The 13298-nt window shown below is 39.5% G+C and overlaps 1 protein-coding gene across 2 annotated transcripts in view; it reads left to right on the top strand.

Annotated features, from left to right (window-relative positions):
- The window catches only part of LOC136843343 (ADP-ribosylation factor-like protein 4C), a 124634-nt gene extending 116352 nt beyond the window's left edge, over positions 1-8282 (top strand). For both annotated transcript variants that reach the window (XM_067111636.1, XM_067111637.1), the window contains exon 5: positions 5527-8282. In XM_067111636.1, coding sequence (XP_066967737.1) covers positions 5527-5718 — 192 coding nt within the window. In that variant the 3' untranslated portion in view covers positions 5719-8282. The remainder of the gene's footprint in view (positions 1-5526) is intronic.
- The last annotated feature ends 5016 nt before the right edge of the window (positions 8283-13298 follow it).

A 13298-nucleotide genomic window follows, 5' to 3' on the forward strand; every position in this document is an offset into this window, starting at 1 on the left:
TTCGGCGCAATCGAGTTTTCTGTACAGCGTATAATCAAAATATATCTATCTATCTTTTGGTGGTCTCGATATAATGCTGTATGAGCCGCGGCTTTAACCACGGCCCGGTGGTGGCATGGCCTATATCGTTGCCAGACGCACGGTTATGGCTAACTTTAACCTTTTGTAGTTTTCTGAAAAGAACACTGTTGTGCCGGCTTTGTCTGTCCGTTCGCACTTTTTCTGTCCGCACTTTTCCTGTCCGCCCTCAGATCTTAAAAACTACTGGGCCTAGAGGGCTGCAAATAGGTATGTTTGACGGATAGAGAAAGCCGGCACAATAGTGTTCTTTTCAGAAAACTAAAAAAGAAGTGCAACTGGATAATCCTCATATGAGTAAAGGGGGAGGTTTGTTGAGTATGAAGGTGACTTGCTCAGTGACAAGAGCAAAAAAGCTGAGCGAAAACAAAAATCCCGATGATCTTGACGTAACAGCATCACGCACCTGATCCTTGCACTTTTGGTCGTAATCAGCGGCTTGCGTAATCGTCGGCATGAAGACGTGGGGCGGCGGCGGTGACCAGCTGTATGAAAGCATTCCTCTCCTCCCCCAGGGCCTGCGGTTCAAGCTCCTGCTACTGCTGTAAAGTTATTGAATTTAAGATGATGGGCATATCCTGTTGGCAGCCCGCAGGTCTAAACGTGGATGGTATAATGCCCCACTTTTACTTCTTACTTCTCTCTCTCTCTCTCTCTCTCTCTCTCTCTCTCTCTCTCTCTCTCTCTCTCCACCTTTTTTCTTTGTCCCTCCTTGCTGGGGATTCGCGCAGATGGCCTGCCCACAAGAAGAGGTGGGAGGGTGGGTAAAAGCCGGGTATGAATTGGAGGCAACAAGCAATGAAGGAAAACCCATGGGCGACCTTTTGTGGGTTAGTGGGTGTAAACTGGATGCCAAGGGAGGGGCCGTGGGTGGGGACCCCCGCCTCTGTCTTCTCCGGCTCATACTGGGAGAAGAAGAAGGAGAGAGAGAGAGAGGGGTTGGTGTCCCACGTTGCCATGATTCGAAATCCATCGCGATGAAGTTAGTCCTCGTTATTTTCAACATGGCCGTTCAATAGAGGGTGTATGCACTGAGAGTGCCGATGCAAATTTATGTTGTACGATGTATTAATGATGCAAGAAGTTAGAAGTGAAGTGAAACATTAGAAAAAAAGTAATAAAACAAAGCAATGTGTCAGTTGAATCCATTCTCCATCTTGGTGGTCTGTCAGCGAAATGGCTGCTGCTTGCTAGTGAGAATTGAGTGATCATTGTGACAGAGGCTTGAACGACTGCTAAAGGGTGTCGCAGGAGCATGTGACATGAGCGTTGGACTGGTATGGGCGTTCTTGCAGTGGGTACTTCAGTGATGTAACTCATTCAATGAAGACACATATTACTGTTGGTGTTAACCTCCTGCTCTGTCGTTTATTATGTGCCTGTTACTCTCCCGCATTTATATCTTCGGATATCGATCTTATGAAAGCAGTGTGTTGTATTGATGGACATCCTCATCAGGAATATTATGACCAAAAGAATTGGGGGCTAGATTTGGTGTTCCTTGACGTCCTCGCTTTGAATTGCATTCAATTGCGGTAGTTGAAGCGAAGGTTTGTCATTGATGTGGTGCTATTTTCATACCCTCATCCGGTTTTGGGCGAATAATAACGATTTCGTGGAATTCAGGTGAAGCCAATTCGAGTAAGAATAGAATCAGTAAATCGTTGTGGTCTGTATCAGTGTTCCTTGGCGTAATTCCTTGTGTAAAGATGTATTAATGCTGTTGGCTTCTCCTCTAGAAACTAGATGTAGTGAACTTTCATTTGTTATCCATTCATATTCAACATTTCACTCGCCATGGTGGGATACAGTTTAGTTAATACAGCTGGAATAAATCCCAACAAAGATTGAAATTGCATTGAACATTTTGTTTTGCAACTTTACATCAATGTTTCTCGATGTAATTCTTTGTGTAAAGATGTATTAATGTTGTTGGTGTTACCTATATAAACAACTAGATTTAGTGAACTTATATTTTTTGTATCCCCTCATATTCAACATTTCTTCCTCCATGTTGGGATACAACTTAATTAATGTAACTAGAATAGTTAAAACCAAGCCACCACAGATGTTTAAAGACTAACACAGCTTTTAACATTTTATTGTGCAGTTTTAAGACACGGATCAAGTCAGTACTTCGAAGCAGAAGTAGAACCAGCCATTGGTTCGAGAGGCTCCACAAAAGGCCTTTATGAATGATTCAGCCAAAGCACAATCGACACTTTGCCCAAGGTTGGGTTCCCTTCTATAGACACACGTCCTTTTCGGCAAATTGGTCCATTGAGAGAGAGAGAGAGAGAGAGAGAGAGAGAGAGAGAGAGAGAGAGAGAGAGAGAGTAACACGAGGACAGTTTTCATTGGAAACTTTTCCTAGTGAATTAATTTTTTTTTCCTACGTGACACGGAAATTTAGTTTGCAAGAGATTTTATATTTTCTAAAAAAAAAATGGCTCGGAGGTTTTTTAGACATATGATCCGGGTACAACATTTTTCTTTTTATAAAGAAATAAGTACTCGATCTCTCGTACTAATTCTTACTAACGATCAGTCTAATAGGCATTTACCAATCGGTTCTCGTGCAAGGTAGAAAGAAATTAAGTACAGTGGTAATTATGAATCAGAAACTTCGCTCGCAGTGCAGCAATAGCCATCCCACGTGGCTTTTTTTTTTTTTTTTTTTTTTTTTTTTTACTTTTACTTTCTTGGATAATTCATTGAAAAGAAATGTGGCTGAAGAATAAATATGAAACCAGTTATTGTCTCACAAGCGATTGGTTTATGATACAGTGGAGAAAATACTAAAAAGAATCATATCCATAAGCGTTATGAATCTAAACTACATGCATATTTCTTAGTTATTTTGTCGTGAATAAGAATTTTTATATTTTTTACCCACTCAACATGAAAAGCTGGCTCGAAATTTATATGAACTTTGACAGTTTCTTTCGTCATGATGTGACAAAACCATTGGCCCTTATGCACAGTGTTTGTCTAGTTGTCTGAGGCACGATGAGATGTGAGATCCTTTGAGTGAGTACGCTTACTTTTGCCTCTCGTGAAGTGAAAATTGATGAGATGAACTTTGTGGTGGGCTCTCATGACGCCGGAAACAATGTAGAAGTTCTGTGCAAGCCTGCAAGGTGATTTGCCCGCACTCAGTAGTTCATGGAAGACTCGATTTTTACTTTACATATGTTCATAATTATCATAATTATACAGGTCGTGTGGGCAAAGATTTTGCGATTTGTTCAGGGTTCCCCAGTCGGACGGGGGAGGGTGGGGTGTTAGGGGCTGAGGAAGGGTGGCATTTTGAGAACTCTGTTTCTTGTGTGGCTGAGTTCTGTTTTTGCATGTGAGAGGACTCCTCTTTCGAAATTATTTCAATATATAATTTTATACATAAAAGATTAGGTATGCTCGAAGATAATTGTATAATTCATACGGCATTTCCATGTCTTGCTAACTTCGGTCAGTTATCATGAGAGGATATATTTCCGAAATTATGTACGTTTGAAAATTAAAAGAAAAAGCTTTGACGAGAGAGAGAGAGAGAGAGAGAGACTGATAAAACTCGTTAGCGAGTGGGAAGCAATGAGTCATGATAATAGAAATTTTTACTGCAAGAGATTAACGGTGATGATAATGTTAGATAAACACTATAAACAATGCTGATATAACAAACCCACTCGTCTGTCAATCACATAATATGAAAATTGTTTTATATTAACAAAACTCCTCGCCCAGTAAAAAGAATGAAAAGTGTCAGCATTTTTTAACCAAAAAAATGTTGGTGTCTTATTGCAAACTCAGTGTCTCTCGCCATACAAAAATTAGGTATATCCACAAATCATTGTTTACTGGGCAACTTGTTCTTTCCGTAAGAGACAAATGAAGTCGAATTATCTTTCAAAATACCTGTATGTTTGTGACGTCAGTTAATTTACAGTCATCGACATAAAAGCACTGTTGTAACGTGGGTCTAGTGTTTTGAACGAATGAAGGGCCGTTACAAGGAACTCCGTCTTGGAGACTGTTGGGTGACTATTCTCTCATTGAGTTGGAACGGCGCCACTTTTAGACACTTAAGGACAAAGATAAGCGGAGTGTTGGAGTGGGGGAGGGCATGGCAACTGTGGGAGCTATGCGTGTGGGAACAAGGCTTAGCTCGTGGGAGGATGTCGTTGAAAGGAAAGGTTAAATAAAAATGATAATGAAAATAGTGCATCGCGTAGGTACGATAAGAAGAGTTCCTTTACTCCTTGTGAGAGATTATCGGTCGTTTTCTACTTGGATAAACTTCGTTAATATGGCTGTTGTATTTTATTTATAAATGCCTAGATTTTAGAGTTAGCAAATATGAAAAATAAATTGTTTCCGTATGTAGTTTACACACAGACACACATATATCGTGCTCCTAAAATGTAACAAATGCAAACATGATTACAGCTGCAAACATATGAGTACTTATTTACGGTTAGAACTAATTCTAAAACATTTACAAACATTCAAAAACACTGAATCAACAGCAATAAACAATGAATAATTTTCAAACAACTGAAGCGCAAAACGAAATAGCATGAAATACCACAAACATTGTCAGGGGCAAGAAAGATCAACCTTCATAACCAGTGGTCAGCTGTGTCATTCAATGACTGGAGTTTAGAGTTCAAGAAGTGTTTTTGTGTGCGAGTGTGTGTGTGTGTGTGTGAGAGAGAGAGAGAGGAGATACTGAAAACGTTAGGGGTTTGGGATAGCGAGGATTGAGGGGTCGGGAGGGGTATAGTCGTCAGGTGAAGAAGTATGAGCCTGGTGTTCGACTGTTGCGATGGTTAACACCGAATGTTGTTTACCCACTCATGCTTTGAGGTAACAATGAAATGTCATCAACAGCTATTATGTGCAAATGCGCTGAGCTGTCTCCCCCATGACGTCATTCTAACGCTGTTCCCAGAGGTCCACTGGAATTTGTTTTCAAGCTTCGTATAAAGGTGTGTTGGGTTCCTTCGTGAGGTTTGTGTGTGTGTGTGTGTATGTGTGTGTGTGTGAGAGAGAGAGAGAGAGAGAGAGGTATTTGAAAATCTTGTTACCAATATTGACAAGTCAGTATTGTATGAATCATCATTTTCTTTTGACGTAATCAAACTTGAAAATTGGGAAGACTGGTGTAAGCAATGTCACTTTCACTGAATCTTGGGAGTTCCGACGGCTTCGTTGACATTGGTGCATTTAACACGGATTGTTGCTGTGCAGTTGTTTTTTCTTTTCATTGTTAAGTGCATGTTTTCTCTTATTAAAGAACCATAATCTTATTATATTTCATTACTCTTTAATATGTAGTTTCAGTGAAAAACAGTGTGTGTGTGTGTAAAAATTGCGTGAGAGTTAAAATTGAAAGTAATTCATTTGTTTTCAGTATTTTTTAACGTGTTTTTTTTCTCTGCATTGCAGGACCAGATACACGCTCGCTCAGCCCAGTGTGTAGCCGTGAGCCTGGGTTTGGGCGAGGCCATGGGCGTTGTGTGGGCGGTAGCGCCAGTTTGTGCCCTCACGGGGGAAGGGCTCGACGATGCCATGGCTACCCTTAGGACCCTTATCGACAAGGTCCGACAGGAAGCCCGGAGGAGGGATCGTTGGCGCTGATCTGAAAGGACTCCGACAGGATAAAAAAAATCCCTTCAGTAAGGAGGGAGCTTTTTTTTTATTCTTCGAGAGCAGCGGAAGAAGAGGAGTTTGTGTACATAGAAAGATTTGGAGGAGCAGCTGAAGGGGGAAACGTACAAGAAGAAGAAGAAGAAGTAGGAACCTTTTGCCTTTCACACGGAAGAAAGATTTGTATTATTTTTCCCTCGCTCTTCTTCACTGGATATTAATGTCTCTCGCCGTCATGAGAGGATTTCCAAGTGTGTGTGTCTTTTGTGTATATTTATTTCGCCACTCATTCCTGTCGTCAGAAACAAGGAAGGAATGAACGAAACGGCCGAATGATGGACATGGCCGTCAGGGGGGGAGGGGGAGAAACGAACGTCAGATCGCGTCGTACTGTGGAGTTGATTGAGGAAGATCTGGCGTTGCAGGAACACGTGATGTGCTACTCTGTTGGAAACGGGGTGTTTTTGGGGGGAAGGGTGAGCTTGTGTGTGTGTGTCTGAGACAAGTCCGCTCGAGTTTAATAGAATAATTTCCTTTGCTCGTGCGTGAATGGGCGAAGCATCACCCCTTGTGGTGAATCTTGGTGAACGCGAGAAAATTACGACCGCGAACAAAATCTTTTTTCCCACTTAAATGTGGTGAAGCCAAGGAGAACGACCGTTGGTTAAGTGGGGATAGTCCCAGCTGGGTCACTCGGTATGGGGGTGAGAACCCCCAGCTGGTTTGCCATGAGAATACTCCAGCTGGCTCGTAGAAGGCAAATGGCAAATAACAGCAGTAGGCCAAAGAAACTTGTTCTTTTATGTATCAATTCAAATAGCTCTGAGCTAGGGTAATTCATCTCTAACCAAGAGATGCCGTAGAACCTTCCTTAGATGGGTAATGCTCGTAAAACTTTCCAACTCACATTTTTCATCATTTGTGGAGACGACTTTCGAGACCTGCTGTACATCAACTACATGTGTGTCAGGAATGCGTGAGTGCGCGCGAGCAACGTGATTTCAGCGGGTTTTAATTATCGTCAATATCATCATCATCATCATCATCATCATAGTCAGGTCCCACAGTTCAAACAGCCATTTTACTTCTTCCCTTCATTCCACACCATTACACTTGCCTAGTTCAGTTCCCTTTGACACTCAAGGATCTTAGGATGCAGACGAGGATACGCTCGGATGCGTTGTAATAGAGCTTTATACTTCATGAAAGAGCTCTCCACCCATGTATAACTCCTACTCATTCACATGTATAAGTAGCCCCGACCTCTTACAAATTCAAGTCATGAGGCCCATCCACTTTTATGCATTCCTAACCATCACCGCTGGAGTGCGTCTGTCATACGGTCCTCCCTCCCATCACTCGAAGTTTCTTCCGACTGACTCACCTCAGGTTAGTTATTTAAAAGTATTTAAAAAGTGAGATCATTCTCTTCGACATTCCGGTTAGGTTCTCATCAGCATTCCCCATTTTGACAAAAAGAAAATTCCACGATTCGCAGCATCACTCATTCTCATCCTCACGGTTGTCACCATTATCGTCGTCTAGAAAGGGTCTCTGTTGGCGATGTCTTCTTGTTTTCCTTTTAATCTGTTGATTGTGAGAATGCTGATAAAAGGCGCCTTTGTTCATTCGTTCAGTTTTGCGTTCTCTCAGACGGGTAGCTGATAGTTCGACTGATCTTGAGAAACCCTAATGATGCCTAGGTAATCTTCCGATTGGAAATGCTCCCTTCGTGCACTTTGGCAAATGTGTCACAGAATGAACGCAGACAAAATAACAAAAAGTCTACTGAAGGTTAGTGTGGAAAAAAGAATCATTGTCAAGCCACCCGTTTATGAAATGATTTCAAGAAACTCACGGCAGAAATCTGCGTATTTTCTAATGCGAATTGCCACGTATGTCTTGATTCCCCGAACCACCTTGATCTAAAGAGCTTAAGACTGATTGCTTGTGTAAATAAACAGAAATTCTTGCCAGTCTAGAGCTAGTCTTAATTGATTTATTATATATTTTACCTCGTAGTAATCAGGGTCTAAGGTCTTCCTGTAGATCCTAGTAGACGCTTAGAAGTAATTAGGCCACTATTTTGTATATTTTAATAAATCCAGGTAAATTGTGTTTAACAGACATCGCGCCCATGACTTGAAATTTGGTGGTTACAAAGTAAAAAAGAAAAAAATCTGTCGCGATAGTTTCTTCCGCTTTGTGAAGGATGAAACTTTCTTATTTTCTCATGGTACAAAAATTTACCCAAATTGTCGCCTTTTTTTTTTATCGTACTGTTCTTGTTTCTCTTTAGCCATTACCCGGAGATTCCATTTTGAGAATGGAATCACTCCAGAATGAAGCTCGCATGAGAATCTGACTTTTACGTGTAAGGTCACATTATTTGTGGCAATGACATTTTATACTTTGTTCCTATTAAGTTATTTATACTTATTTTTTTCTGTTAGTGTCTGTCATTTTGGATATTACTATTATTATCATTATTATTATTATGGAGTATAAAGTCACCATGTAATCCATTTAAACATTATTAAATGCAGTTTGTGCTAGTTTGTCTTTCATTACGTCCTTTATGTAAGAAAAATATGTTTGAATGTCACGAACGTTTTCGTTATTGTCTCTTCCTCCCTTTACTCTACTTTCTTGTGGTTACTGTACTCTCGAGAGGTTTTTATTTCCTAGAAAATTATCTTATTTTTCTAACAAAATTTATTTGCCAAGTTTATACGCACCACACCACAGCTCTAGAATATTTTGCTCTGGGCATCATCTTGATGGGTCACTAGTGTTTTTTTCCTGTTCCATCAGCAAGATATCGTAAAAACATTTTTTTGGAGGGATGTGGTGGGCGGAGGAATGGAAAGCTTATGAGAGAAAGTAATAGCTTTTAGAAGACTTTGTCCCAGAACCTATTCTGAAACCGAAGAGTGGCATCTTGGTGAAACCAAACTTCTTCCACTGGATTGTGGTACAGACTATTTGCTGGTTAGGCAAGATGCTGTGGGATTCTCGAACTTGGGAACAAGTTTAATAGAACACTATTAAAAAAAGCAGCATTTGTCATAGAAAATAATTATTATTTTTCCCTGAAAATATGAATGCGAATGCTAAAAATGAAATGAAACGAGCCTCTCTGTAGATGAGACCATACAAAATCATAAGGACAACTCATATCCTGGCAGGAGATTTAAAGAAGAATACTTGATCAAAAGATATAAAAGAAATTATGTTTAATATGTTCGTGAACATCTAGAAGTGTTCAAGATATGACTTACACGTTATTATGTGTATGGTGGCTTTACATATTTTCTAACATATATGATACAGAAAAAATAAATGACATCTAGAAGCATTCAAGATATGACTTACATACTATTTAGTGATATTTCTGCACAGAAAAAAATTAGTCAATTCGCTTCCATAGTCTTAACTTTCTCTTCAGAGACGACGACCTGTGCAAGAAACTTCCACAAAATCATCAGCCTCATATGCCTACAAAGAAGGCTCGGCATAGGCATGTCCATCGCTCATTACACTGCGCCTCTCACCTCTGTCACCCACACACTCGCATTCCCTGGATATTCAGGACACTTTGCTGTCAAAGCTAGTCTCTCAAGATACCACAACATACAGCTCGCTCTCCTTATCTATATTTGCTATTCTCCTCGGTACTCCATCCACACACACAAACAGCCAGACTTAATCTCTTAATGTTTCTCTCTCTCTCTCAACCAACTAGAGCAGGAAGTAATTTTTTTCATCCTTTCCTTCTGTGTTTTCAATGATAGTTCAAGAAATGTGGCAGCTAAGACCATGCCTACTGCCATGAAGATGCAATTATTTTGGTTCTTGTCATCCTAAAGGAACGTTAAAATTGCTTCAGTGCGCATCAGGAAAGAGGATTTTTTTTTCCATTTTGGATTAATTTCCGCTTCTCTGCCTTAGAAATAATGAACTACCTACCCCAGCCAGATCTCTCTAGCCGTGATTAACGTAAGGAGGAGGCTCCTAGTACCACTTCGTACCCCTCGGATTTGTCTCACTGTAAAGGGCCTGGAACGTGGAATGGCTGCCCAGAAGAAAGTCGGTCACTGCGAGAAATTCGACGGAGAATTCGTCCCTTCAGGAGAGGCTGGGTTAATGATCTGACAAGCACGTGACCATAGCTTCTGTATTGGCGTATGGTTGTATATGCCGTCAACAAATACTTGAAACATCTACTGTTGTAATACAGTATCTTTGGAATTTGCCTGGCAAATGTGAGTTTTATCTTCGAGGTGTACAAAGAAAATCTGAGAGAGAGAGAGAGAGTTTCATAAAGATTTGCAAAGGAAAAGACTGATAGAGACGATAGATAACTATGAAGCTAAGAAGAGATTTAACTAGAATATATGAGAGAGAGAAAGAGAGAGAGAGATTTATAAATATTTACAGAGGAAAAGATTGACAGAGACGATATATAACTATGAAGCTAGGAAGAGATTTAACAAGAACCTATGGGAGAGAGAGTTTCATAAAGATTTACAAAGGAAAAGATTGACAGAGACGATAGATAACCATGAAGCTAAGAAGGGATTTAACCAGAACATATGAGAGAGAGAGAGTTTCATAAAGATTTACAAAGGAAAAGATTGACAGAGACGATAGATAACTATGAAGCTAAGAAGGGATTTAACCAGAACCTATGAGAGAGAGAGAGAGAGAAAAAAAAAAATTCCAGAACCGATGAGACTACGGCATTCAGAATTACGCCCTGCACTACCAAACACGTATAAACCGGCAAGATGTAGGAAGATAAGGTGAGTTCGCAAAGGTCGATTTTTCATCTCTCCCGCTCATGAGGTCACATGGTGCCCTCTTCGGTAACCGCTGGGGCCTCAGTGTTGCCGAAACGTGGAAATGTGGCCTCCGGTGTGGAAGTTTTGATGCAAAGGTGATCGTGTGCAGAAGAGGCGTCTTCATTTTACGGTCTGTCACACCAAATGCGAACAAAATTTCCACACTTTTTACGGGCTTGTTGTGGTCAGATATATTATTTTCTTACATTACATGATTCATTGACCTATATTTTCGGTCATTTGCATATCTATATATGTGTTTATAGAATAATGAATGAATAAAGACCCATCAAAGAATGGTTATTGACGCCGAATCATGAAGCAGCAGAAGTCGATCGAGCGATGTCTCGATCATAGAGTTTATTATTAATATATATATATATATATATATATATATATATATATATATATATATATAATTATATGTATATATTATATATATTATACATATAATAATATCTCGAGATGCTATTTGTACACCAGCACTATGTAATCCGGTGGTCTTCCACCAGGGCGGGACTGCAGAGCCTTGCGACCATCTTTAAAGGTCTGGTAACCGCGCAAATTGAACAGGGGCTTAATGCGATTGTGAATTTCTTTTACCCTGAATGAGTGTTTAGTGAATGTTTAGGGTTTAGTGAATGTTTATGAGTAAGTGTTTAGTGAATTTTTAATGTTTAGGCTTTAGTAAATATTTTGTGAATGTTAGCTAATGTTTATTGTGTAAGTATTCAGTGAATGTTTAGTGAGTGTTTAAGGTTTAGTGAATGTTAGTATTCAGTGAATGTTTAGTGTGTAAGTATTCAGCGAATGTTTAGGGTATAGTGGATGTTTTGTGAATGTTGGTGTTTAGTGAATGTTTAGTGTGTGTTTAGTGAGTGTTTGGTGAGTGATTAGTGAATGTTCAGTGACTGTTTAGTATGGTGAGTGTTTAGGGTTTTAATGAGCATTTAAGGATTTAATGAGTATTTAGTGTATAATGAGTGTTTAGGGTTTTGTGAGTGTTTATTGTATAGCGAGTGCTTAGTGAATATTTAGTGTACAGTGAGTGCTTAGTGAATGTTTAGTGAGTGTTTAGTGTTTATTGAATGTTTGGGATAAAGTGAGTGTTTAGTGAATGTTTACTGAGTGTTTAGGGTACAGTGAGTATTTAGTGAGTGTTTAGTGTTTTATGAGTGTTTAGTGAGAGTTAGTGTATAGTGAGCGCCAAGTGGGAGTCGAGTATTCAGTGAGTGTTTAGTGCTATGAGTATGAGTGTACAGTAAGTGTGAGTGTTTAGTGAGTGTAAGTGTATAGTGAGTCTTAGTGTTTAGTGACTGTACATTACTGTTTAGTTAGTGTTTAGTGACTGTTTGCAAAGAAAGTCCTGTAATTTACAAGAACATTTATGCAAGACGTTGCTTACATCCAAGAGCAGATGCTTAGGCCAACCTGTTTTTGTAAGGTAATTTTTCTCTGTGAAATTGGGTTAAGTAATAATAATAATAATAATAATAATAATAATAATAATAATAAAAGATAAGAATAATAATAGTAAAAATAATACTAGTAATAAAGTATAGTACTTTGAGCTGGACCGAGACCTTCCACTATGGCCGCCCGAAGTCACACGCTCGGCGGGAGATCGCCACTCTATGTTACTGACGCTCTATGATGCAGACGGCAACAGTGACAGCTTTGTCTCCGTCTAATTAAGGTGACTTAAATCTATTTAAAATTGTTTTAATAAATGTAAAAATGTGATTAGGATTAACTTGATAAAGGAAGTTAACGGGAAATAATCTTTAGATTGTGAAGGAAAGCACACATCGTTTTATATACGTTAGATTTTACCGATGGTTGGATGAATTTAAAATTAAGGCGAATGTGGAAGTCAGTGGTGTGGAAATGTGGCAACACTGAATCCAGTACCTTCTTCCCCTCGCGTGTGGAAACAGGTAGACAGGAGTTTTCACGGATTTGTGACAATTCTTGAGGTTCTTGGAATTTAGTATGTTATTGCCATGGTGACATGTGCCATTTATGGATGCTGTAACACAGAAAGGGACAATGTTGGAAGTGAAAGGGTTAGCTTTTACCGTTTTCCTAAAGATCCCGAAATGTGTAGGAAGTGGGTGAACATCTGCAGAAGTGACCATATAAACACCAAAAACGCAATGAGTGTGTTAGGTTCGTTTTCAACAGAGCGATCACGCAAGAAACCTCAGGCATGAATTGCTTAACTACTGCCCTGCAAGTGCAAGAATATTGAAGGATGATGCCATACCGAACCAACGTTTACCTCTGCATGGTTAGTGCCGCTGTTGAATCAGGTATTTAGCATCTTGACTCTAGTTTGGTTTAGTGTACCGGTTACATTTAAAATTGTGGATAAATATATTAACTATAAGCTTATATGAATACTTTTATTAGTTAAAGTACATACATATATTTTTCGTTCAATTCCTAATGCAAGTAAACCATATTTGACTAGTTAAGAGTGATAAGATTGAAATTAGGCCTAGACGTATGTGTAGTTAAGAACAGTGCTGCTCGTTTTCCATTTCAAAAATTCCTCCGTTTTCTTCTTCGGGTAAACAGAAGTCAGTATCGAGTACTAAATAGTGTGTATTGTCGTGCCCCGTTTCTTTCCTCTTGATAAGGGCATGACATCTAAGGTAACGTGTCCGGGGTAGGGGCGTGTGGTAATTATTGTAAGTAGGAACAAGTGATTCTTTTAAACAATTA

The sequence above is a fragment of the Macrobrachium rosenbergii genome, chromosome 11 (assembly GCF_040412425.1).
Source record: "Macrobrachium rosenbergii isolate ZJJX-2024 chromosome 11, ASM4041242v1, whole genome shotgun sequence".
NCBI classification, from domain to species: domain Eukaryota; kingdom Metazoa; phylum Arthropoda; class Malacostraca; order Decapoda; family Palaemonidae; genus Macrobrachium; species Macrobrachium rosenbergii.